A 27,613-nucleotide genomic window follows, 5' to 3' on the forward strand; every position below is an offset into this window, starting at 1 on the left:
CATGTATCACATGATAGCATGTATCACATGTGTTCATGTATCACATGATAGCATGTATCACATGTTTTCATGTTTTACTGGTGCTAATATTAGCATGACAAATAAGGAGTAAGATTTTTACTGAAACAGTGTGGTTATGTTATCTCTTTGGATATAAAAACTCATGGCATTACCATCTTGGTGACTGGCAAGATTGTTGTAAGGAGGTCTGATGTACCAACCTGCAGTACTTGAAGAGTAATTGAGTTGCTGAGTTGCCCAGCTGTAAATAACAGAGTCCCAGTTTCATGCATGAAGTCTTTTCCTGATTCAGCGGAAGCGGGAGAAGTTGTGTACTCTACTTGAACATCTCCCATAAGTCCAAGAGATCTTTGGAGAGTTAGCACAGCCTGGGAACTGTCCTATTAGCAAATATGTCAACCATGAGCTGAAACCACTCAATCAACAGTGAATTAACTTGCTTACTATTATAGATTTGTGTAAAATAAATACAAGTAGCACTTGGGTATTGACCAATAAGAAACTGTCAAGCAGCTTTTTTTTCAAATCTTTTATGATAAACTTTAATAAAGAATATTGTAACATGATACAATATAGTGCATAATAATAATACTCAGTGAGTTGCTCAACCTTTCGCAATTAGTCAAAAATAAACAGTTAATATTCACTCTTATTTAACAGCAATCAGCAGTTCCTTACCCATTATTTACAGTAAATACAGTTTGGATTACTGTTTATTAGGCACCAAAAATGGCTGTCCACAAAATGGCTATCCATAAAATGGCTGGCCATAAAATGGCTCTCCATAAAATGGCTGTCTATAAAATGGCTGTCCATAAAATGACTATCCATAAAATGGCAGTCCATAAAATGGCTCTCCATAAAATGGCTGTCTATAAAATGGCTATTCATAACATGACTGTCCATAAAATGGTTGTTCATAAAATGGATGTCTATAATATGGCATGGCAATTCTTCAGACTAGCAATGCCAATGAGAACTTGTAAGCTCAATTATTGACAGGTTTGAGTTTTTCTCACAACAGCCATCTTATACTCAACCAAACTCGGCACTTTACCTCTGACACATAAACTGGAGAACTTGATCCAAAGCCAAAGAGCCCAAAAGGTGAATCACTGGCAGAGTAGATAATAGTAGCCTTTGAATTCATGAAGGAGACTGTTGCACCGCCCATAGCTGAAGTTATTTGAAATGTAAACTCTCGTCTGAGCTCGGGTGTTGGGTTATCTATTGTCTGCAACACGACCTGCAAAAAAAAGCTAAGCTACAGAGCCCAACAAATTACTGAGATAACTTTGCAATCCCCCATTGACTGGTCAACTCATCAGCAACTCCCACGTTCCTTGCCTGACCAATCTCCATCTGAGAACAGCTGATCAAATTAATGCCAGATCCAAATAAAAACTAGCTTACTTGTGCTTCCCTCTGTCTGTCCTGGAAGATGAGCTGTCCTTCGGTAACAGTAAATGAGGAGTTGAGGCCAGGAACTATTTCCCAGTTGACGACAACCTCACCGTAATTTCCAGAACCTCTGGTCAGCATGACAACCTGTTGAGATTGTAAAGAAACAATGGCTTGAACAAATAATCTCTTCAAGCCGATAATAAAAGTAAAAAATGGGAGAATTTTTATTAAATACTGACCTGTTGGCCATTATACTGAGGAGTAGGCTCTGCTACATACAATGTCCGATACTCCTCTGCCACCTCAATATGGCCATTTGACCCCTCATTGGCCTCTATAATTATGAGTGTATCGCGATTCCTCACAGAGATGTCAGCATTATTGTCAGCTGATGTTAGAGAAACGATAAATCTTTCTTCTCCTTCCAACAGGTCATCAACCTTTGCTGTCAGTGTAAAGTTCTTGAGAGCCTCCCCTGGCTGGAAGGTCAGGCTGCCGGAGTGTGGTGGGTCAAAGTCAGGTAGGGCTTTACTCTCGAGGCTCCAGTGCAAGTTAACCACACCTACGCATGTAAGTTACTCCTCAGTGCCTTTTGCATGCTGATGCAAGAGCAATTGGTGACGGCTTGCATTCACCCAAACTAATTGACATCAATAACAATACACTAGCTTACGAGTAACAGATGTGAACTGACCTTGGTCTCCTTGCGTTCGCTCAACCACCACGTTAACAGACTTCTCGGTCAATATCTCTGACTCAGCTGTGCGATAAAGAGTATCTCTAAATCCAAAGAGGCCAGTCGGTGAATCATTTTTGAGTATAGCGACCCTGACGGATCGACTGGTTCCCAAAATTGCCCCTCCTGACACAGATACGAGCTGCACATCAAAAGTCTAAAAACAGTATGCAGCTCTTAATCAATATGTCAAAAAAGAAACCGACGTCCAAACAATAGTCATGTTCATGAAAAGACGTGCGTTTCCTGAAAGCATTCTAATAACTCAAGTAAAAGGATGTTGGAGATATAAATATGAGGAGAGGAGACAACTTCCATTGCAGTTCTTAGAGCCCATCAAAGAATGGATTGAAGCTAAGATGACTGTGTTTTACATTCAGTTTAGATTTGCAGCCTCCTTTAATGAGCTGGCAAAGAGCGTTGAGTAGTTTAGAGTGAGCATTGTGTGGCTACAAACTAGACACCTGTTTACCTCAACAAGTTCTGGAGTGTCGTCATCTCGAATATATATGTCAATGAAAGCCTCATTTTGCCCTTCAAGAAACTCAACATGTCCAGACATTGCTAGCAGATCAGCAATAGAAGCCTCCCACGGTAGAACTTGCCATAGAAAACTGATCTCTCCAAAAAGGCCTAAGTTCCTCACAACTTTTAGTTTGAGCAGAGTGTCTTGGCCATAAAGTTCAGGTACGTCTATCCTCCCTTCTGCATTCTAAAATTAATACAATAAAGTTTATGGGATACTTAAAAGTTCTACAGAATACCTGACTCATTTACTCCACAAACCATGTTATATATAGAGAGAGTACTACAGAATACCTGACTCATCTACTCCACAAACCATGTTATATATATATAGAAAGTACTACAGAATACCTGACTCATCTACTCCACAAACCATGTTATATATATAGAGAGTACTACAGAATACCTGACTCATTTACTCCACAAACCATGTTATATATATATAGAGTACTACAGAATACCTGACTCATCTACTCCACAAACCATGTTATATATATACATGTATATATAGAGAGAACTACAGAAATTAGATAAAATGTACTATTAGATGATGAGAATTGTACATGGATATTACTATCTCAACATGAGGTATACGCAGCTGCAAACTTTGCATTCTTATCTTCAGATTATCAGTCAGAACAGAACGGATGCTGTGTTTGAAGTTCGTATTGTCTGTAAGAGGAATGAGTCATGTTTGTGACTCACTATAGTAGCATTTAACTCCACAATTCCTCTCGCATAGTCATTCTCAGCGATGATAACAACCAGAGCTTCTCCGCCATACCTGATGCCTGGCCCTACCTCTCCTTCAATGCTTTCTAATAATCTAAAAATTAGAAGGATAAACTAAACATAGCCGATTTTATTTTTAACAACAGCGTTACAGCGTTGACAATATCATTTTTTGACTTTTAACTAACTGCACATGCATGCTTAGCTTGACAGCAAAAAAGAACAGGAGGCTGCCTATAATAGAATGAAAACGGGTATGAGTCAATCATAAATGAAGTACAACCTACTCAGACGGAGTGTACTTTGTGACTGCGCATATGACCTTTGTGTGACCCCATAATCCAAAAGATAACCTCACCTACCTCACTGATGTAATGTTAACCAGAAACTGCTCATCCTGTTCGGGTTGGTCATCTGCAAGGATGAAGATATCAACAGATACACTTGTCATGTTTTCCTGGAGTCTCACTCTGTCCTGCACAGATACATAATCCTGGCCAGAAATGGCTTGTTCATCGCTTGGTAGTCCAATTATCCTTGATGTACTGCAGATACATTGAACTCTGTTAGACAGTGAACCTTGTTATACAGTGGACTCTGTTATACAGTAAACTCTGTTATACAGTGAACTCTGCTATACTGTGAACTCTGTTATACAGTGAACTCTATTATACAGTGAACTCTGTTATACAGTGAACTCTATTATACAGTGAACTCTGTTATACAGTGAACCTTGTTATACAGTGAACCCTATTATACAGTGAACTCTGCTATACTGTGAACTCTGTTAGACAGTGAACTCTGTTATACAGTGAACTCTGTTATACAGTTAACTCTGTTATACAGTGAACTCTGTTATACAGTGAACTCTGTTATACAGTGAACTCTATTATACAGTGAACTCTGTTATACAGTGAACCTTGTTATACAGTGAACTCTATTATACAGTGAACTCTGCTATACTGTGAACTCTGTTAGACAGTGAACTCTGTTATACAGTGAACTCTGTTATACAGTTAACTCTGTTATACAGTGAACTCTGTTATACAGTGAACTCTGTTATACAGTGAACTCTATTATACAGTGAACTCTGTTATACAGTGAACTCTGCTATACTGGGAACTCTATTATACAGTGAACTCTGTTATACAGTGAACTCTATTATACAGTGAACTCTGTTATACAGTGAACTCTGCTATACAGTGAACTCTGTTATACAGTGAACTCTGTTATACAGTGAACTCTATTATACAGTGAACTCTGTTATACAGTGAACTCTGCTATACTGTGAACTCTGCTATACTGGGAACTCTATTATACAGTGAACTCTGTTATACAGTGAACTCTGTTAGACAGTGAACTCTATTATACAGTGAACTCTGTTATACAGTGAACTCTATTATACAGTGAACTCTGTTATACAGTGAACTCTGTTATACAGTGAACTCTATTATACAGTGAACTCTGTTATACAGTGAACTCTGCTATACTGGGAACTCTATTATACAGTGAACTCTGCTATACTGTGAACTCTGCTATACTGGGAACTCTATTATACAGTGAACTCTGTTATACAGTGAACTCTGTTAGACAGTGAACTCTATTATACAGTGAACTCTGTTAGACAGTGAACTCTGTTATTCAGTGAACTCTGTTATACAGTGAACTCTGTTATACAGTGAACTCTATTATACAGTGAACTCTGTTATACAGTGAACTCTGCTATACTGGGAACTCTATTATACAGTGAACTCTGCTATACTGTGAACTCTGCTATACTGGGAACTCTATTATACAGTGAACTCTGCTATACTGTGAACTCTGCTATACTGGGAACTCTATTATACAGTGAACTCTGTTAGACAGTGAACTCTATTATACAGTGAACTCTATTATACAGTGAACTCTGTTAGACAGTGAACTCTGTTATACAGTGAACTCTATTATACAGTGAACTCTGTTATACAGTGAACTCTATTATACAGTGAACTCTGTTATACAGTGAACTCTGTTATACAGTGAACTCTATTATACAGTGAACTCTGTTATACAGTAAACTCTGTTATACAGTGAACTCTGTTATTCAGTGAACTCTGTTAGACAGTGAACTCTGTTATTCAGTGAACTCTGCTATACAGTGAACTCTGTTATACAGTGAACTCTATTATACAGTGAACTCTGCTATACAGTGAACTCTGTTATACAGTGAACTCTGTTATACAGTGAACTCTGCTATACTGGGAACTCTATTATACAGTGAACTCTGTTATACAGTGAACTCTGTTATACAGTGAACTCTATTATACAGTGAACTCTGTTATACAGTGAACTCTGTTATACAGTGAACCCTGTTATACAGTGAACTCTATTATACAGTGAACTCTGTTAGACAGTGAACTCTGTTATACAGTGAACCCTGTTATACAGTTAACCCTGTTATACAGTGAACTCTGTTATACAGTGAACTCTGTTAGACAGTGAACTCTGTTATACAGTTAACCCTGTTATACAGTGAACTCTGTTATACAGTGAACTCTGTTATACAGTGAACTCTGTTATACAGTGAACCCTGTTATACAGTGAACTCTATTATACAGTGAACTCTGTTAGACAGTGAACTCTGTTATACAGTTAACCCTGTTATACAGTGAACTCTGTTATACAGTGAACCCTGTTATACAGTGAACTCTGTTATACAGTGAACCCTGTTATACAGTGAACTCTATTATACAGTGAACTCTGTTAGACAGTGAACTCTGTTATACAGTGAACCCTGTTATACAGTTAACCCTGTTATACAGTGAACTCTGTTATACAGTGAACTCTGTTAGACAGTGAACTCTGTTATACAGTTAACCCTGTTATACAGTGAACTCTGTTATACAGTGAACTCTGTTATACAGTGAACTCTGTTAGACAGTGAACTCTGTTATACAGTTAACCCTGTTATACAGTGAACTCTGTTATACAGTGAACTCTGTTAGACAGTGAACTCTGTTATACAGTTAACCCTGTTATACAGTGAACTCTGTTATACAGTTAACTCTGTTATACAGTGAACTCTGTTATACAGTTAACTCTGTTATACAGTGAACTCTATTATACAGTGAACTCTATTATACAGTGAACTCTGCTATACCGTGAACCCTGTTATACAGTGAACTCTATTATACAGTTAACTCTGTTATACAGTGAACTCTGCTATACCGTGAACTCTGTTATACAGTGAACTCTGTTATACAGTGAACTCTGTTATACAGTGAACTCTGTTAGACAGTGAACTCTGTTATACCGTGAACTCTGTTATACAGTGAACTCTATTATACAGTGAACTCTGCTATACAGTGAACTCTATTATACAGTGAACTCTGCTATACCGTGAACTCTGTTAGACAGTGAACTCTATTATACAGTGAACTCTGTTAGACAGTGAACTCTGCTATACCGTGAACTCTGTTATACAGTGAACTCTGTTATACAGTGAACTCTGTTAGACAGTGAACTCTATTATACAGTGAACTCTGTTAGACAGTGAACTCTGTTATACAGTGAACTCTGTTATACAGTGAACTCTGCTATACAGTTAACTCTATTATACAGTGAACTCTGTTAGACAGTGAACTCTGTTATACAGTGAACTCTGTTATACAGTGGACTCTGTTATACAGTGAACTCTGCTATACAGTGAACTCTGTTATACAGTGAACTCTGTTATACAGTGAACTCTGTTAGACAGTGAACTCTGTTATACAGTGAACTCTGTTAGACAGTGAACTCTGTTATACCGTGAACCCTGTTATACAGTGAACTCTGCTATACAGTGAACTCTATTATACAGTGAACTCTGCTATACAGTGAACTCTGCTATACAGGGAACTCTATTATACAGTGAACCCTGTTATACAGTGAACTCTATTATACAGTGAACTCTGTTAGACAGTGAACTCTGTTAGACAGTGAACTCTATTATACAGTGAACCCTGTTATACAGTGAACTCTATTATACAGTGAACTCTGTTAGACAGTGAACTCTGTTAGACAGTGAACTCTATTATACAGTGAACTCTGCTATACAGTGAACTCTGTTATACAGTGAACTCTATTATACAGTGAACTCTGTTATACAGTGAACTCTGCTATACCGTGAACTCTGTTATACAGTGAACTCTGTTATACAGTGAACTCTGTTATACAGTGAACTCTGTTAGACAGTGAACTCTATTATACAGTGAACTCTGTTAGACAGTGAACTCTGTTATACAGTGAACTCTGCTATACCGTGAACCCTGTTATACAGTGAACTCTATTATACAGTTAACTCTGTTATACAGTGAACTCTGCTATACAGTGAACTCTGTTATACAGTGAACTCTGTTATACAGTGAACTCTATTATACAGTGAACTTTGTTATACAGTGAACTCTGCTATACCGTGAACTCTGTTATACAGTGAACTCTGTTATACAGTGAACTCTGTTATACAGTGAACTCTGTTAGACAGTGAACTCTATTATACAGTGAACTCTGTTAGACAGTGAACTCTGTTATACAGTGAACTCTGTTATACAGTGAACTCTGCTATACAGTGAACTCTGTTAGACAGTGAACTCTGTTATACAGTGAACTCTATTATACAGTGAACCCTGTTATACAGTTAACCCTGTTATACAGTGAACTCTGTTATACAGTGAACTCTGTTAGACAGTGAACTCTGTTATACAGTGAACTCTGTTAGACAGTGAACTCTATTATACAGTGAACTCTGTTATACAGTGAACTCTGTTATACAGTGAACTCTGTTAGACAGTGAACTCTGTTATACAGTGAACTCTGTTAGACAGTGAACTCTGTTATACAGTGAACTCTGTTATACAGTGAACTCTGCTATACAGTGAACCCTGTTATGCAGTGAACTCTGTGATACAGTTAACCCTGTGATACAGTGAACTCTGTTATACAGTGAACTCTGCTATACAGTGAACTCTGTTATACAGTGAACCCTGTTATGCAGTGAACTCTGTGATACAGTTAACCCTGTGATACAGTGAACTCTGTTATACAGTGAACTCTGCTATACAGTGAACCCTGTGATACAGTGAACTCTGTTATACAGTGAACTCTGTTATACAGTGAACCCTGTTATACAGTGAACTCTGCTATACAGTGAACTCTGCTATACCGTGAACCCTGTTATACAGTGAACTCTATTATACAGTGAACTCTGGTATACAGTGAACCCTGCTATACAGTGAACTCTGTTATACAGTGAACTCTGCTATACTGTGAACTCTGTTATACAGTGAACTCTGCTATACTGTGAACTCTGTTATACAGTGAACTCTATTATACAGTGAACTCTGTTATACAGTGAACCTTGTTATACAGTGGACTCTGTTATACAGTGAACTCTATTATACAGTGAACTCTGCTATACAGTGAACTCTGTTATACAGTGAACTCTGCTATACTGTGAACTCTGCTATACAGTGAACTCTGTTATACAGTGAACTCTGTTATACAGTGAACTCTGCTATACTGTGAACTCTGTTATACAGTGAACTCTGTTATACAGTGAACTCTGTTATACAGTGAACTCTATTATACAGTGAACTCTGTTATACAGTGAACCTTGTTATACAGTGAACTCTGTTATACAGTGAACTCTGTTATACAGTGAACCCTGTTATACAGTGAACTCTGCTATACAGTGAACTCTGTTATACCGTGAACCCTGTTATACAGTGAACTCTATTATACAGTGAACTCTGGTATACAGTGAACCCTGTTATACAGTGAACTCTGCTATACAGTGAACTCTGTTATACAGTGAACTCTGTTATACAGTGAACTCTGCTATACTGTGAACTCTGTTATACAGTGAACTCTGCTATACTGTGAACTCTGTTATACAGTGAACTCTATTATACAGTGAACTCTGTTATACAGTGAACCTTGTTATACAGTGAACTCTGTTATACAGTGAACTCTGTTAGACAGTGAACTCTGTTATACAGTGAACCCTGTTATACAGTGAACTCTGCTATACAGGGAACTCTGCTATACTGTGAACTCTGCTATACAGTGAACTCTATTATACAGTGAACTCTGTTATTCAGTGAACTCTGTTATACAGTGAACTCTGCTATACCGTGAACCCTGTTATACAGTGAACTCTATTATACAGTGAACTCTGTTATACAGTGAACCCTGTTATACAGTGAACCCTGTTATACAGTAAACTCTGCTATACTGTGAACTCTGTTATACAGTGAACTCTATTATACAGTGAACTCTGTTATACAGTGAACCTTGTTATACAGTGGACTCTGTTATACAGTGAACCCTGTTATACAGTGAACTCTGCTATACAGGGAACTCTGCTATACTGTGAACTCTGCTATACAGTGAACTCTATTATACCGTGAACCCTGTTATACAGTGAACTCTATTATACAGTGAACTCTGCTATACAGTGAACCCTGTTATACAGTGAACTCTATTATACAGTGAACTCTGCTATACAGTAAACTCTGCTATACTGTGAACTCTGTTATACAGTGAACTCTATTATACAGTGAACTCTGTTATACAGTGAACCTTGTTATACAGTGGACTCTGTTATACAGTGAACCCTGTTATACAGTGAACTCTGCTATACAGGGAACTCTGCTATACTGTGAACTCTGCTATACAGTGAACTCTATTATACAGTGAACTCTGTTATACAGTGAACTCTATTATACAGTGAACTCTATTATACAGTGAACTCTGTTATACAGTGAACCCTGTTATACAGTGAACTCTGCTATACAGGGAACTCTGCTATACTGTGAACTCTGCTATACAGTGAACTCTATTATACAGTGAACTCTATTATACAGTGAACTCTGTTATACAGTGAACTCTGCTATACTGTGAACTCTGTTATACAGTGAACTCTATTATACAGTGAAATCTGTTATACAGTGAACTCTATTATACAGTGAACTCTATTATACAGTGAACTCTGTTATACAGTGAACTCTGCTATACAGTGAACTCTGTTATTCAGTGAACTCTGTTATACAGTGAACTCTGTTATACAGTGAACTCTGTTATACAGTGAACTCTATTATACAGTGAACTCTATTATACAGTGAACTCTGTTATACAGTAAACTCTGTTATACAGTGAACTCTGTTATTCAGTGAACTCTGTTATACAGTGAACTCTGTTATACAGTGAACTCTGTTATACAGTGAACTCTATTATACAGTGAACTCTGCTATACAGTGAACCCTGTTATACAGTGAACTCTATTATACAGTGAACTCTGCTATACAGTAAACTCTGTTATACAGGGAACTCTATTATACAGTGAACTCTGTTATACAGTGAACTCTATTATACAGTGAACTCTGTTATACAGTGAACTCTATTATACAGTGAACTCTGTTATTCAGTGAACTCTGTTATACAGTGAACTCTGTTATACAGTGAACTCTGTTATACAGTAAACTCTATTATACAGTGAACTCTGTTATACTGTGAACTCTGTTATACAGTGAACTCTATTATACAGTGAACTCTGTTATACAGTGAACCTTGTTATACAGTGGACTCTGTTATACAGTGAACCCTGTTATACAGTGAACTCTGTTATACAGTGAACTCTGTTATACAGTGAACTCTGTTATACAGTTAACCCTGTTATACAGTGAACTCTATTATACAGTGAACATTATTATACAGAGAACTCTGTTATACAGTGAACTCTGTTATACAGTTAACTCTGTTATGCTGTGAACTCTGCTATACAGGGAACTCTGCTATACTGTGAACTCTGTTATACAGTGAACTCTGCTATACTGTGAACTCTGTTATACAGTGAACTCTATTATACAGTGAACTCTGCTATACAGTGAACTCTGTTATTCAGTGAACTCTGTTATACAGTGAACTCTGTTATACAGTGAACTCTATTATACAGTGAACTCTGCTATACAGTGAACTCTGCTATACCGTGAACTCTGTTATACAGTGAACTCTATTATACAGTGAACTCTATTATACAGTGAACTCTGCTATACAGTGAACTCTGTTAGACAGTGAACTCTGTTATACAGTGAACTCTGCTATACAGTGAACTCTGTTATACAGTGAACCCTATTATACAGTGAACTCTGTTATACAGTGAACCCTGTTATACAGTGAACCCTATTATACAGTGAACTCTGCTATACCGTGAACCCTGTTATACAGTGAACTCTGTTATACAGTGAACTCTGTTATACAGTGAACTCTGTTATACAGTTAACCCTGTTATACAGTGAACTCTATTATACAGTGAACATTATTATACAGAGAACTCTGTTATACAGTGAACTCTGTTATACAGTTAACTCTGTTATGCTGTGAACTCTGTTATGCTGTGAACTCTATTATACAGTGAACACTGTTATACAGTGAACTCTATTATACAGTGAACTCTGTTATACAGTGAACCTTGTTATACAGTGGACTCTGTTATACAGTGAACCCTGTTATACAGTGAACTCTGTTATACAGTGAACTCTGTTATACAGTGAACTCTGTTATACAGTTAACCCTGTTATACAGTGAACTCTATTATACAGTGAACATTATTATACAGAGAACTCTGTTATACAGTGAACTCTGTTATACAGTTAACTCTGTTATGCTGTGAACTCTGCTATACAGGGAACTCTGCTATACTGTGAACTCTGTTATACAGTGAACTCTGCTATACTGTGAACTCTGTTATACAGTGAACTCTATTATACAGTGAACTCTGCTATACAGTGAACTCTGTTATTCAGTGAACTCTGTTATACAGTGAACTCTGTTATACAGTGAACTCTATTATACAGTGAACTCTGCTATACAGTGAACTCTGCTATACCGTGAACTCTGTTATACAGTGAACTCTATTATACAGTGAACTCTATTATACAGTGAACTCTGTTATACAGTGAACCCTGTTATACAGTGAACCCTATTATACAGTGAACTCTGCTATACCGTGAACCCTGTTATACAGTGAACTCTGTTATACAGTGAACTCTGTTATACAGTGAACTCTGTTATACAGTTAACCCTGTTATACAGTGAACTCTATTATACAGTGAACATTATTATACAGAGAACTCTGTTATACAGTGAACTCTGTTATACAGTTAACTCTGTTATGCTGTGAACTCTGTTATGCTGTGAACTCTATTATACAGTGAACACTGTTATACAGTGAACTCTGTTATACAGTGAACTCTGTTATACAGTTAACTCTGTTATGCTGTGAACTCTGTTATGCTGTGAACTCTGTTATACAGCAAACTCTGTTATACAGTGAACTCTATTATACAGTGAACACTGTTATACAGTGAACTCTGTTATACAGTTAACTCTGTTATGCTGTGAACTCTGTTATGCTGTGAAAAGTGAGGTGTTAGTGAGTGTTCTATAGAAACACTGAACTGAGAATGTTTGCTAATGTTAAACCCCCAAAATGTGGTGTCGTAAAAACACTGAATAACAAGGAGTTCCAAAATAAGTTATGAATAGGAGATAGTAGAGGGAAAGTGCTACAAAAAATCTAACAGGGTTGTCTTTCAATCAACTTACATATAAGAAATTTCTAAGGCACCCAGTAGTCCCTGTTCTCTAACAATAGGAAGAGAAATGGTTGCATTTACACGCTTCTCCGGCTCAGTCCCAACAACAGTTTGTTTCCCCCATCCCACTTGTCCATGCGGAGATTCATTTGCTAGTATCAGAAGGGTAGCCTCATCATGGTTCCCTGAAACAACAGACCACTGTGAGAAAAGGCTAGTCTCATCATGGTTCCCTAAAACAACAGACCACCATGAGAGTAGGCTAGTCTCATCAGGGTTCCCTACAACCACAGACTGCCATGAGAGAAGGCTAGTCTCATCAGGGTCCCCTAAAACAGCAGACCACCATGAGTTCCCAGGAGCTGTGGTATTTAAGCTGAGAAGAGAGTGAAAGCTTTTCTAGTTAAAAAAATCTGTTGGTCATACGGTGATGGGCATTCGTTAGCCTTAACAAGCAATGGGTACTTGTTCGTATTGTAATCTAGTGAGCACTTGCCGGCCATTTTATTCAGTAAGCACATGTTAGCCAAGTTATACAGGGGATACCTGCCAGCCGTGTTATACAAAGGACACTTGTTAATGCTGTTATGCTTCAGGAATCTTTTGTTCGCAATCAGGTTAAACAAGATGATTGTGAACACATGATTGTAATCCTACTTCAGCCCGAGTAAAAGTAATGCAAAAAAGAAAGTAAAAATCCTTGACAATGATGCAGACAAAACTAAGAATCAATCAGAAGCAATACAATAACAGACCAAAATTAATATAGCGACAGATACAGTATGTAAAGCAATGCGTGAATAAGACATCAGGGATAAGCACAAAAATGCTTACCTAAAATGGCTCCCTTGCCAGGCAACTCAGTACCAGAGAAGATAACTTCAGTTAATGTGATACTAATAAGTTCATCAGTCTCTGCTGTTCCATCAGCTCTGACTGTCAGAGTCAGCTGTGTTATTGACTGCCCGTCACCAAACTCTACCTGTACAAATGATTCACCTGATTCCTGCTGTACTTCAGCAGAAGAACAAACCTGAATCTAAAAGTAGATACTGTAAAACCTCTAATTGAACGCCATGGCGCTCTATTTTTTAGCCTTTTCTCGATAGTGGCAATCAATTGGAGGCGGCATTCAAATAAAGGTTGGTGGTGTATTTTTCAAATGGCTCGTCAGAATTGTCGGAAGATAAATTGAGCCCTTTTACGAGCGAAGCGAATGTCACCTATATTTTGCTCTCTTTTCCGGTGGAGCGATATTAAAACTTTGGATGCAATAAGTCTGCTAACTTACCTCCAACTTGTCAAAGATCTCTTAATAAATATGCATTGCTCTACCAGTTGATATCTATTGCTTGCAATTGACCTGGTATGATATTTTAGCCTGTGTCCTTCTTTGCTATTTGTTGGTACTTTCAATTTTCAATTCATTCTAAATTTGAAGGAATATTTTATTTTATATTTATATTTACTAATATTGCATAAAAGCTCATTGCACTCATTGATATGTTTGCTACAGTTTGCAGGCAAAACTAGCTTTTTATATGCAATAGAAGAGGAGTTACGTACGTTGATCAATTGTATGATCAAATTACCGCATGATGCTATCAAATAATATGCTATAAATTTGCAAATTTATAAGTTATATAATGATAATCTACAAAATGCTACAAATATATATTCATGAACAAGTGACATAAACAAACCATACTTATATTACATGCAGAAACAAAAATCAACGCTTTTAAAACAAAAATATTTCTATCGTTTGCACAGATAACTGCATTCTGATTGTTGCTTTCGATGGAACGAACATCTTCTAGTTGTCCAATACCTTCCACAATGTCTTCTGACCTGAAATCTTCTTCGGCACTGCTGAACTAGTGGATATTGGCGTCCAAATGATTTTTTGGCAGAGCAAAACTTTTACACGGTGCATTTAGCACAAATGCAACACGTAAAAGTTTTGCTCGTTAAATGTAACCTTTGGCCCAAAACTTGCAAACCGTTTTTTATATATGTACATCGAAGTATTAAGACTGCGTTAAACAAGGAACTATTATTAGCCTGAGACAGTTAGTAATTATTTCTATGGTGTTGCTTTCAAAGTCTATCTACCATAGTAAATTTTGACGATTTTCTGTATATGTAGGCTACTTCGAAGTAGAAAGACCGCGTTAAACAAAGAACTAATATTAGCCTGAGACAGTTATTAATTATGTCTATAGTGTGACTTTCAAAGTAAATCTACCATCGTAGCTTTTTAACCACTTTTTATATATGCGCTTCGAAGTACCAAAACCACATTAAACAAGAAACTACTACTAGGCTGAGACCGTTAGTGATTATTTCTATGGTCTTGCTTTAAAATTTTTAACGAAAAAAAGGGAAATGCTTTGAAGTTGGACAACAAGAGAATTGATTGTTATTAATGTAAATGATTCATTATTAATATGATTTTGTGGACACTTTTTTACTGATCTCTTGATATTGTGGGTTCATAAAGACCAAAGATAGTCAAAGTGGCAGTCAAATAGAGGTGGCGTTCAAATAAAGGTGTCGTTCAAATAGAGGGTTTCGGTCTATTTTTCAACCTTCTCTCGTAGTGCCGGTCAAATAAAAGTGGTGTTCAAATAGAGGTGGTATTCAAATAGAAGGGGCGCTCAATTAGAGGTTTTACGGTATATTGAATAGATACTCCATACCATGCCAGCGGTAGGCGAGATATCAGATGAGATATTTGTGGAGGCTGAAGCAATCCAAGCAACAGACACTCTCCCATAGGCTCCTCCTTTCCTCAGTACACCAAATGACACCATGTGGTCATTGGCTTTTTCCTCTGTAATTATTTTTTGTGTCTCCTGTAACAGATGCAGAACTACGATGCCAAAATAGAAAAAACTCCACAAGATTCTCTACGATAATCCTACAGCCATGCCAAGAGATGTCAAGCTCTATAATACACAACGATTTATTAATGCACTCTGATACTAGTTAGTACCTGTACTAGTTTGGACCTATACTAGTTAGTACCTGTACTAGTTAGTACCTGTACTAGTTAGTACTGTAGTAGTTAGTACCTGTATTAATAGTACCCATACTAGTTAGTACCCATACTAGTTAGTACCTGTATTAGTTAGTACCCGTGCTAGTTAGTGGCTATATTCACAACACCTGCATAAACTGGATAATTCCAAAGGCATTATCATTGGCCAGAATATGAACAGTCACAGCGCTGTCTCTCCCAATGGCAGCACCTCCACTTGTACCAGTCAGCTCTATACGGAATGACTCGGTATTCTCAGGCAAAGCATCATTAACCAAAGGTACAGACAACTCTTTCATAGTTTCTTCTTCATCAAAGACCAGTGTAACAAAACTATAACATAGGTAAAATGAATATCTGAAAGCTTGATGAAATAGGAGTAGAGGTCAAATAGCAAACTTAAAGAGCTCAAAAGGTTTCAACTCTATCATCAGTCAAACAAAACATGCAGATAGAAACATTTGCACGGAAATAAACGACACATTAGAGTAGATCATAAAATGCAATGTAGCAGAATTTCAACACCAGTCTTGGCACCAAAGATCTTTTACTAAAGCATAAGACTGACTGGAGACTCGGGGCACGAGCTTTTATTACTCTTCTTAGTCATGTTCTCTCGGTGCTAGACAACAAACTCTAAACAAATTCTGACTGACCTGGGTATAAAGTCTGGCTCCTCTAGCATAGCCACAACACTGATATGACAGTCTTGCCCAGTCGCCGCCAGTAACAGGGAGTAGGAAGTGCTGATTGGAGCTACAATCGGTATAAAAGAAAGCGGCTCCTCTGCTTTCCACACTTCCTTAAAGCCAGAGCCAGACCAGCGCAGAATAACTGTGCTTGAGTTTGAGAAGACAAGGAACAGCTGCTCGTCTCCCAACTGAAAACCCCGAGCACGAACTCCTCCGGAAAAAGGAATCTCTATTTCTTTTACAAATGTGGAGCCATTAAGTCTGTAGCCCAAAAGATTGTCAGCAAGTACGACAAGTAACACATACTCATCAGCCAGAAAACCAGCAGTGACATCGACTGCCTCTGTGACAATAGTCTGTTTTAGTGTCCAGCTGACTCCATTGATATCATATAGCAGCACACTGTCCTTCTGCGCTATAATAGCTAGGTTGCCATGCACTGTGAGAGTTGCTTGAGATGTGAGAGGCCAGGATGTTTGCAGTGTCACACCGCTTTCTTCAATCATGTATTTCTCTAACGAAATCGCCGGCATCCCACCCTGCTTTAGACTAGTTATCATTGCCAGATCAATGCTCTCTTCATGCACTATGATTGTAGCAGCAACAGGAGGTCTGGAAGTGAATGCGTGCAACATTGTTACATCTTCATCTTCTGTGATCGCATAAACATATGAATCTACCTGCACGGTGCCCTCGACAGCACCGCTGATCATAACAAAGTGAACCCTGTTCGATATAAGATAAAATAGGCATGTAATGGAATGCGCGCCCTCTATATATGCCACGTGTCGATAGAGTCCATCCCACTTTAACAGTTCTGCACGAGTCCCGTTGCTGACATTCAGGGCCAAGAGGTAAGCCCCGTAAGAGCAAAACCCCATAGCTTCAAAGTCAAACACCTGAAGTTTCTCTACATACACATCAGTGCCAAGCTCTGCAGTGGCCATTTCCGATATCGTTTTCACTGTAGCAGTTACCTCTCCTTTCAGACCAGCCGATCTATATATCTGACAAGTGACAAAGTCATTTTCTTCTTCAACATTGACATTAGTTTGATTGCGGGTTGTGATACTGAGCAAGCCATTAGGTGCATCACTGGCGAGTATGACAATCTCCCTTTTCAGTTTATTACCCAACAAAGAAGAAAAAGCTGAAGTTAACTCAACGGTAAAACTTTCGTCAAACTCTGGTATGTCATCATCCACGACCCTCAGATTGATAGAAGCAACAGCCTGTTGCTCCACAAAGGTAACAATACCGCTAGAAGGAACGAGATCAAGTGTTAAATTGTTGCTGGAATCTAGAACAGTGAATCCAATATCTACATTTCCAAATAAGCCTGGACCACGTGTCAGCAGAAGTGTGACTGATGTTGAAAAGCCTCCCTGTGAGAAGGCTTCCTGAAGAGTTATTGAAGCATTAGATGCAAACTCAACTTTACCCCCGGCACCGTCATTCTCTAGAATTGTTATCTGCGCTACGCGCGCACCGAGAGAGGCTCCTCCCTTCGGAATAGCCAAAACGAGTTCAAATGATTCATCTGCTTCCGGCAGCTCATCATCGAGAATTGTGACATCTACTGATTTCAAGTTTTCACCTGACTGAAAATATAATTCTCGAGCGGAGAATCCATAGTCGCGGTTGGGTAGAGCATTGAGACGTGTCTGCGAATATATAAACACCGATACGTCTCCATAAGTACCCAAGGCTCGTCTAACAGCAATCTTTAGGGTTTTATTCTTTTCAGTCGTATTTAAGAATAGAAATTCATGTGAGAACTCAAGCTGCCCCATCGTGCCATCATTAGCAGCGATAACTACCTGAGTGAGTGTATTTCCCGCGTCCAACCTTGGCTTGAAGACGCTTTTATTGCCTCCATTTAACAAGTCAGTGCCTAAAAACAAAAACATTGGATATTTAAAACAAAAAACATTAATTGGATGTATCAAAAGGAAATAACAAATTGCCGTGGCTCTGTTACAAAGGAGCTATAAAGAACTTACACACCTGTTAAATTGACAAGAAAAGCCTCACGAACTTCGGGAGTTGTGTCATCAATGATGGTGATAGGCAGGTGACCAAACTGCTCTCCATCATTGATGTCTAAATAGTGGCTCATTTCCACGAAGTCAACACCTCCATCAGCTTGTGCAAAATCCTCTCTAAGGCTGCCGAGGTGGCCAGGTAAGATGGAGTAGTAAAGTCGCACCAAACCTAAAAATATCACGCAATTCAGGCTCTGGGTATTATAGGTACTGTCATACCTCTACATACTAAGGTATTATAGGTACTGTCATACCTGACATATCAAGGTATTATAGGTACTGTCATACCTTGACATATTAAGGTATTATAGGTACTGTTATACCTGACATATTAAGATATCATAGGTACTGTCATACCTGACATATTAAGGTATTATAGGTACTGTCACACCTGACATATTAAGGTATTATAGGTACTGTTATACCTGACATATTAAGATATCATAGGTACTGTCATACCTCTACATATTAAGGTATTATAGGTACTGTCATACCTTGACATATTAATTACCTCCTTCCAATAGTTTCTTCATATGTTAAAACTTATGTTGTAGGAAATATTTGTGTACGTACATGTATACTTTGCGTTTCAATTAATTAGTTAAATTTAAGAGAACTAAAAATCATGTAAGAAACCACATAAGCAGTAGCCATCAATAAAAAGAGACTTTGTCACACGACGTTTATGTTGAAGACAGGTGGACAGAGGGGTAGTCTTAGAGATACAGAAAACAGAAGCTGCATCGGTAGAGAGTTTAACTTACACCGATTTATATTATTTTGTATACTCGGTATTCTTATAAATTTATTATAAATTATGCCAATTATCAGTATAAATATATTATAAAATCAGACCAGACTTTTCCTTTTACTAATTTCAGCCTTTATTTTTATATCACTTTCACTTTCTTCTTCGTGAATTCATCTGAAGATGTTAGCTCACGTTTTTGCATCATTTGTTGTTTCAATTCTAAAAAATTCTAATTTTCACCCATTTTACCACAACTGCCACCAGGGTTAATTTTCTTGAGATATAGTTTTAAAACTGTGAAATGAATTTGTGAAGCTATGTTCATTGTCAGTTGAGCAGTGTAGGACTGTAGGACTGTAGGACTGTAGGACTGCATCATATGAAAAATCGTATGCATATGTGCTGGTGAACAAAACTGTTTCTAGAAACCTTGGATGTTGCATATTGAAATGCGTATTGAGTTGATCATAACTTGGTATTTGACTGCGCAAACTGTTGCATACGTTAGGGAGAGTTGATCATAACTTGGTATTTGACTGCGCAAACTGTTGCATACGTTAGGGAGAGTTGATCATAACTTGGTATTTGACTGCGCAAACTGTTGCATACGTTAGGGAGAGTTGATCATAACTTGGTATTTGACTGCACAAACTGTTGCATACGTTAGGGAGAGTTGATCATAAGTTGGTATTTGACTGCACAAACTGTTGCATACGTTAGGGAAAGTTGATCATAACTTGGTATTTGACTGCACAAACTGTTGCATACGTTAGGGAGAGTTGATCATAACTTGGTATTTGACTGCACAAACTGTTGCATACGTTAGAGAGAGTTGATCATAACTTGGTATTTGACTGCACAAACTGTTGCATACGTTAGGGAGAGTTAATCATAAGTTGGTATTTGACTGCACAAACTGTTGCATACGTTAGAGAGAGTTGATCATAACTTGGTATTTGACTGCACAAACTGTTGCATACGTTAGGGAGAGTTGATCATAATTTGGTATTTGACTGCACAAACTGTTGCATACATTAGGGAGAGTTGATCATAAGTTGGTATTTGACTGCACAAACTGTTGCATACGTTAGGGAGAGTTGATCATAACTTGGTATTTGACTGCACAAACTGTTGCATACGTTAGGGAGAGTTGATCATAACTTGGTATTTGACTGCACAAACTGTTGCATACGTTAGGGAGAGTTGATCATAACTTGGTATTTGACTGCACAAACTGTTGCATACGTTAGGGAGAGTTGATCATAACTTGGTATTTGACTGCACAAACTGTTGCATACGTTAGGGAGAGTTGATCATAACTTGGTATTTGACTGCACAAACTGTTGCATACGTTAGAGAGAGTTGATCATAACTTGGTATTTGACTGCACAAACTGTTGCATACGTTAGGGAGAGTTGATCATAACTTGGTATTTGACTGCACAAACTGTTGCATACGTTAGGGAGAGTTGATCATAACTTGGTATTTGACTGCACAAACTGTTGCATACGTGAGGGAGAGTTGATCATAACTTGGTATTTGACTGCACAAACTGTTGCATACGTTAGAGAGAGTTGATCATAAGTTGGTATTTGACTGCACAAACTGTTGCATACGTTAGGGAGAGTTGATCATAACTTGGTATTTGACTGCACAAACTGTTGCATACGTTAGGGAGAGTTGATCATAACTTGGTATTTGACTGCACAAACTGTTGCATACGTTAGAGAGAGTTGATCATAAGTTGGTATTTGACTGCACAAACTGTTGCATACGTTAGGGAGAGTTGATCATAACTTGGTATTTGACTGCACAAACTGTTGCATACGTTAGGGAGAGTTGATCATAACTTGGTATTTGACTGCACAAACTGTTGCATACGTTAGGGAGAGTTGATCATAACTTGGTATTTGACTGCACAAACTGTTGCATACGTTAGGGAGAGTTGATCATAACTTGGTATTTGACTGCACAAACTGTTGCATACGTTAGGGAGAGTTGATCATAACTTGGTATTTGACTGCACAAACTGTTGCATACGTTAGGGAGAGTTGATCATAACTTGGTATTTGACTGCACAAACTGTTGCATACGTTAGAGAGAGTTGATCATAAGTTGGTATTTGACTGCACAAACTGTTGCATACGTTAGGGAGAGTTGATCATAACTTGGTATTTGACTGCACAAACTGTTGCATACGTTAGAGAGAGTTGATCATAACTTGGTATTTGACTGCACAAACTGTTGCATACGTTAGGGAGAGTTGATCATAACTTGGTATTTGACTGCACAAACTGTTGCATACGTTAGAGAGAGTTGATCATAAGTTGGTATTTGACTGCACAAACTGTTGCATACGTTAGGGAGAGTTGATCATAACTTGGTATTTGACTGCACAAACTGTTGCATACGTTAGGGAGAGTTGATCATAACTTGGTATTTGACTGCACAAACTGTTGCATACGTTAGGGAGAGTTGATCATAACTTGGTATTTGACTGCACAAACTGTTGCATACGTTAGGGAGAGTTGATCATAAGTTAGTATTTGACTGCACAAACTGTTGCATACGTTAGAGAGAGTTGATCATAACTTGGTATTTGACTGCACAAACTGTTGCATACGTTAGGGAGAGTTGATCATAACTTGGTATTTGACTGCACAAACTGTTGCATACGTTAGGGAGAGTTGATCATAACTTGGTATTTGACTGCACAAACTGTTGCATACGTTAGGGAGAGTTAATCATAAGTTGGTATTTGACTGCATAAACTGTTGCATACGTTAGGGAAGAAGATTATAGACTAGGAGTACAGATTTTGAACTATCTTCTGCCGGATTACAAACTGTGAATGGGCAGTGGGAAAGCTCAATGTCTTAATGTACAAAATAGTCTCATCACCGGCATCTGTGATATCAAATGAGGTCAGAACTAACTTGAGCTTTTTTACTTACCGATTGAGCCAAACTTTCTGTCAACAACAAGATGAGTGCTGCCGCTATCTTCGGACAATGTTAAATTTATGGAGTTGACAGCAAAACTGAAAACTCCGTGAGGGTCATCACTTGCCTCAACGGTTATGCTGACTATCGACCTCTGTAAGTCAGCTCTAGCCGCACCCGTCTCTGGAATTCCTGAATATACACATACTCAAACTACTGACCTCCTTTCCACTTATAAGAAAGAGTACTACCAATTGATATGTACTTTAATTAGAGGTACAAGAAAGTGAACAAACCTGGACTCATTAACTCGACAAGCTGAGCAGAGAGAAAAGCAAGATTTACCTTCTGTAGTGACATTTATAATAATTAGTTGGTATTCTTCATTGACTTCGGGGATCTCATCAGCTAGAACGTCAAGTGGTAAGTGCAGACTTGTCTGGCCCTAAAAAAACATTTCGAAACGCTCCTGATAATGATTGTGAGTTGACTTCCCCTAAAAACAATTGATAAGACAACTCTATAGACAGCTGCTAAGCTGTACAGATTGCCCACCGTAAATCATAGTGTATAAGCTGCGCCTGTGAATCCAAAACTTTGTTTCAAAGTTTTGGGTGCGGCTTATAAATGCGTTTAAAAAATATATTTGTAAAATTCTCACTATGTTCAGGATTAAGGTACTGTCACATGAGAAACTTAACGCTACATATAATGAAAAGATATAAATGTAGTATATAATATACCCTAGGACACTTATATTTCGCTAGTATTTAGTTTCGTGGGTAGCATACAGAGTAAAATTTTGCTGCAACTTAATTTCGCAGCTCTGATGAGTGCGAAAATATAGTGATGTGAAATAAATGCAGTGGAACAAACATAATTAGATTCCTCAGGTTCAGTTCACTAATAAGAAAAAAAATTCAATTTGGGACTAGTTTGTAATTGTGAACCGCAGGTAGAATGGTGTGGGTGAGGTCGATAATGCAATTTGATTGTTTGCTGCCATTTGTTTCTTGGACTATCGATGAACAGAGCTATTTAATTTCGCGTTTTTGCTCGTTCGTTATGATAGTTTAGTTTCGCACATGAAAATTTCGCGAGAGAATGACTCCGCGCAAATGCGAAAGTTAGATGAGGTGAATACATAAGTGTCCTAGGGTATAGCACATAGTACATAGTACCTAGCACATAGCATATACATGTAGTACCTAACACATAGTATATAGTACCTAGCATATAGTATATAGTGACTAGCATATAGTATTATAGCACCTAGCATATAGTATATAGTACCTAGCATATAGTACCTAGCACATAGCATATAGTACCTAGCACATAGCATATAGTACTTAACACATAGTATATAGTACCTAGCATATAGTACCTAGCATATAGTATATAGTACCTAGCATATAGTATATAGTACCTAGCATATAGTATATAGTACCTAGCATATAGTACCTAGCACATAGTATATAGTACCTAGCACATAGTATACAGTACCTAGCATAAAGTATATAGTACCTAGCATATAGTATATAGTACCTAGCATATAGTATATAGTACCTAGAATATAGTACCTAGCACATAGTATATAGTACCTAGCACATAGTATATAGTACCTAGCATAAAGTATATAGTACCTAACACATAGCATATAGTACCTAGCATATAGTATATAGTGACTAGCATATAGTATTATAGCACCTAGCAAATAGTATATAGTACCTAGCATATAGTACCTAGCACATAGCATATAGTACCTAGCACATAGCATATAGTACCTAGCACATAGTAGATAGTACTTAGCATATAGTACCTAGCATATAGTATATAGTACCTAGCATATAGTATATAGTACCTAGCATATAGTATATAGTACCTAGCATATAGTACCTAGCACATAGTATATAGTACCTAGCACATAGTATATAGTACCTAGCATAAAGTATATAGTACCTAGCATATAGTATATAGTACCTAGAATATAGTATATAGTACCTAACACTTAGTATATAGTACCTAGCACATAGTATATAGTACCTAGCATATAGTATATAGTATCTAGCACATAGTATATAGTACCTAGCACATAGCATATAGTACCTAGCACATAGTATATAGTACCTAACACATAGTATATAGTACCTAGCATATAGTATATAGTACCTAGCACATACGGTATATACCAAGCATATAGTACCTAACATATAGTATATAGTACCTAGCACATAGCATATAGTACCTAACACATAGTATATAGTAGCTATCACATAGTATATACTACCTAGCATATAGCACATAAGATATGGTACCTATACATAGCTTATAGTACGTAACACAGTAAGCAATCTCTTATTGTACCTCTGAGAAGTGTTGCGTTCCACTTGTGTTAGCGAAGTTGTCGTTAGGAAGGTGACCGTTGACTCCTTCAAGCAGCCAAGTAATAAGTACCAGACCTGCGGCTGGTTCACTCCTAGAGATCTCAACACTGATACTTTCCCCTGCATCACAAATCAGAGAATCCATTTGACACTTCTCTAGCTCCAAGTCGCACGTTTTGTTGTCTATATTAATATCTATGAATCAACACAAGCTAGCATGTCTGTGCGTGGCAAGCTGGCATGGTGGTTGATTGGTACCCGTTGTTGTTATCATACCTGTTGTTGGTATTACACTGTTGTTAGGGTCATATCTGTTGTTGATGTCACACCTGTTGTTAATGTCACACTTGTTATTGGTGTCATACCTGTTGTTGGTATCACCCCTGTTGTTAGTGTCATATCCGTTGTTGATGTCACACCTGTTGTTGATGTCACACATGTTATTGGTGTCATACCTGTTGTTGGTATCACACCTGTTGTTAGTGCCATATATGTTGTTGATGTCACACCTGTTGTTGGTGTCACACTTGTTATTGGTGTCACACCTGTTGTTGGCATCACACCTGTCATCGGTGTCACACCTGTTGTTGGTGTCATACTTGTTGACAGTCACACTAAGCATGATTGCACTTACCTTCTTTTGTTATGTATGAGCTGTCTGTGAAACCAACTACTCCAGCAACATTGTCATTGGCTAGAATAACAATAGAAACATCAGCTTTTTCTTTGTTGATAGTGGAACCTCCTTGCGGATCATGCAGTTGCACCACGAACACTTCATTGAGCTCTGCTTGGGCATCATTCAACACACCGATAGTAATCACTGTAAACAATTCGACAGACCTCGATCTCACTATTGTTGAAAACTCACCCAAAAGTGTGAAAGCAGGAAGAGGAGAGTACTTACTAGTAGCATTTAAAGAACTGTAAATGAAGTGATAGGGTAGGTAAGCCTCACGTATGGCAGCTGAGAATATAAAATAGGTCAGCACCACCTAGGTCAGCCCTAATTAGGTCAGCACCACCTAGGTCAGCCCTAACTAGGTCAGCACCACCTAGGTCAGCACTAGCTAAAGACTTCTAGTCACTAGTTACTAACCTTTGCTTAGCTCTCCAGCCAGAAAAGTAAGAGTCGCTCCATCGGCAATATAGTCGAGTCTACTGGATGCATTGCTGGCCATAAGGTCTACAGACCAGCTCACTGAGACCTCACCAATTGCACCAGCTGCAGTAATGTAATACAGAAAAGCCTGCCATGAATAGATTTTCACAGAATAAAAATGAGAAAAATCTTTTTAGCTAAAAATCAAGTTTACAATTCTAACCTGTTCTCTCAATGATAAGCTCAACAGAGAGGTCTGCCCTCTCTTCCACCTCAACCCTTTGACCTCCTTGAAGAGCTCGTGGATCTCTACTATAAATCCTGAATATCCCGTTAGCATCATCGTTAGATCTACAATAAGTAATAAAGAACTTTGAGAAACACAAAGTATCTATAGACATCACACAGCTTATATTATCTATCTCCTAAGTATTTATGAATATCAAACAGGTTACATCATCTATATCTTAAGTATCTATAAACATCAAACAGCTTCTACCAGTTATATCTTATACCTCAGAAGCATGAACTTGTCCGCTACAACCTGAAAGCATTCAGTAAGAAAAGAGCTAATATTACCTAATAAGAAGAGTAGCAGCTCTTTGAATGGCTAAGCGTGGTGATCCATCACTCTTTTCAGTTGAACTGTTCACCAGCTGCACACCTGACATGATTAGAAAATAAAATGCATTATTTTCATTCCTTACTATCATTTCTTATACAAAACTCATTAATTCAATTTTTACTTATATTACAAGAACCCTTTCGTATGGAAAATGAAAAGGTTATAGGAATACTTTAGTCAATGCAAATTCTGAAAGCATATTTCGTTTCTTTACATGCTTAGCTTCCTAAGCATGCTGTGCCTCTTGTGACTCAGAGTGATAGACAAATATTATTTGTCTATCTTGATTAGTAGTGTGTCTTGATTAGTAGTGTGTCTTGATTAGTAGTGTGTCTTGATCAGTAGTGCGTCTTGATTAGTAGTGTGTCTTGATCAGTAGTGTGTCTTGATTAGTAGTGTGTCTTGATTAGTAGTGTGTCTTGATTAGTAGTGTGTCTTGATTAGTAGTGTGTCTTGATTAGTAGTGTGTCTTGATCAGTAGTGTGTCTTGATTAGTAGTGTGTCTTGATTAGTAGTGTGTCTTGATCAGTAGTGCGTCTTGATCAGTAGTGTGTCTTGATTAGTAGTGTGTCTTGATTAGTAGTGTGTCTTGATTAGTAGTGTGTCTTGATTAGTAGTGTGTCTTGATTAGTAGTGTGTCTTGATTATTTGTCTATCTTGATTAGTAGTGTGTCTTGATTAGTAGTGTGTCTTGATTAGTAGTGTGTCTTGATTAGTAGTGTGTCTTGATTAGTAGTGTGTGCTCAACACATGACTGTGTATCCACATAAAAGTTCTAGCGGAGAAATAATTTTTGCATGCAACATGACAACAGCAAGAGGGTGTAAGTAACTCAATATAATTTCTCTTAATGCAAACAACATGACAGCTGTGAGAGGGTGTACGTAACTCATTATAACTCCTCTTAATGCGCACAACATGACAGATGTGAGAGGGTGTAAGTAACTCAGTATAATTCCTCTTAATGCAAACAACATGACAGCTGTGAGAGGGTGTAAGT

At 37.8% G+C, this 27,613-nt stretch overlaps 1 protein-coding gene across 1 annotated transcript in view; it reads right to left on the minus strand.

Moving 5' to 3' along the window:
- Window positions 1-27,613, minus strand: part of LOC137390986 (adhesion G-protein coupled receptor V1-like) — a 124,379-nt gene that overhangs the window by 20,112 nt on the left and 76,654 nt on the right. Inside the window, exons 44-65 of the mRNA XM_068077300.1 lie at window positions 26,504-26,532; window positions 26,212-26,339; window positions 25,986-26,111; window positions 25,521-25,709; window positions 24,867-25,006; window positions 22,848-22,947; window positions 22,515-22,694; window positions 18,772-18,978; window positions 16,729-18,658; window positions 16,201-16,405; window positions 15,732-15,887; window positions 13,864-14,011; window positions 13,040-13,214; window positions 3,779-3,963; window positions 3,607-3,652; window positions 3,392-3,512; window positions 2,634-2,873; window positions 2,120-2,318; window positions 1,665-1,987; window positions 1,435-1,569; window positions 1,079-1,267; window positions 222-401 (exon numbers count right to left, since the gene is read on the minus strand). Coding sequence (XP_067933401.1) covers window positions 222-401; window positions 1,079-1,267; window positions 1,435-1,569; window positions 1,665-1,987; window positions 2,120-2,318; window positions 2,634-2,873; window positions 3,392-3,512; window positions 3,607-3,652; window positions 3,779-3,963; window positions 13,040-13,214; window positions 13,864-14,011; window positions 15,732-15,887; window positions 16,201-16,405; window positions 16,729-18,658; window positions 18,772-18,978; window positions 22,515-22,694; window positions 22,848-22,947; window positions 24,867-25,006; window positions 25,521-25,709; window positions 25,986-26,111; window positions 26,212-26,339; window positions 26,504-26,532 — 5,331 coding nt within the window. The remainder of the gene's footprint in view (window positions 1-221; window positions 402-1,078; window positions 1,268-1,434; window positions 1,570-1,664; window positions 1,988-2,119; window positions 2,319-2,633; window positions 2,874-3,391; window positions 3,513-3,606; window positions 3,653-3,778; window positions 3,964-13,039; window positions 13,215-13,863; window positions 14,012-15,731; window positions 15,888-16,200; window positions 16,406-16,728; window positions 18,659-18,771; window positions 18,979-22,514; window positions 22,695-22,847; window positions 22,948-24,866; window positions 25,007-25,520; window positions 25,710-25,985; window positions 26,112-26,211; window positions 26,340-26,503; window positions 26,533-27,613) is intronic.

Source organism: Watersipora subatra, chromosome 3 (assembly GCF_963576615.1).
Source record: "Watersipora subatra chromosome 3, tzWatSuba1.1, whole genome shotgun sequence".
Classification (NCBI taxonomy): domain Eukaryota; kingdom Metazoa; phylum Bryozoa; class Gymnolaemata; order Cheilostomatida; family Watersiporidae; genus Watersipora; species Watersipora subatra.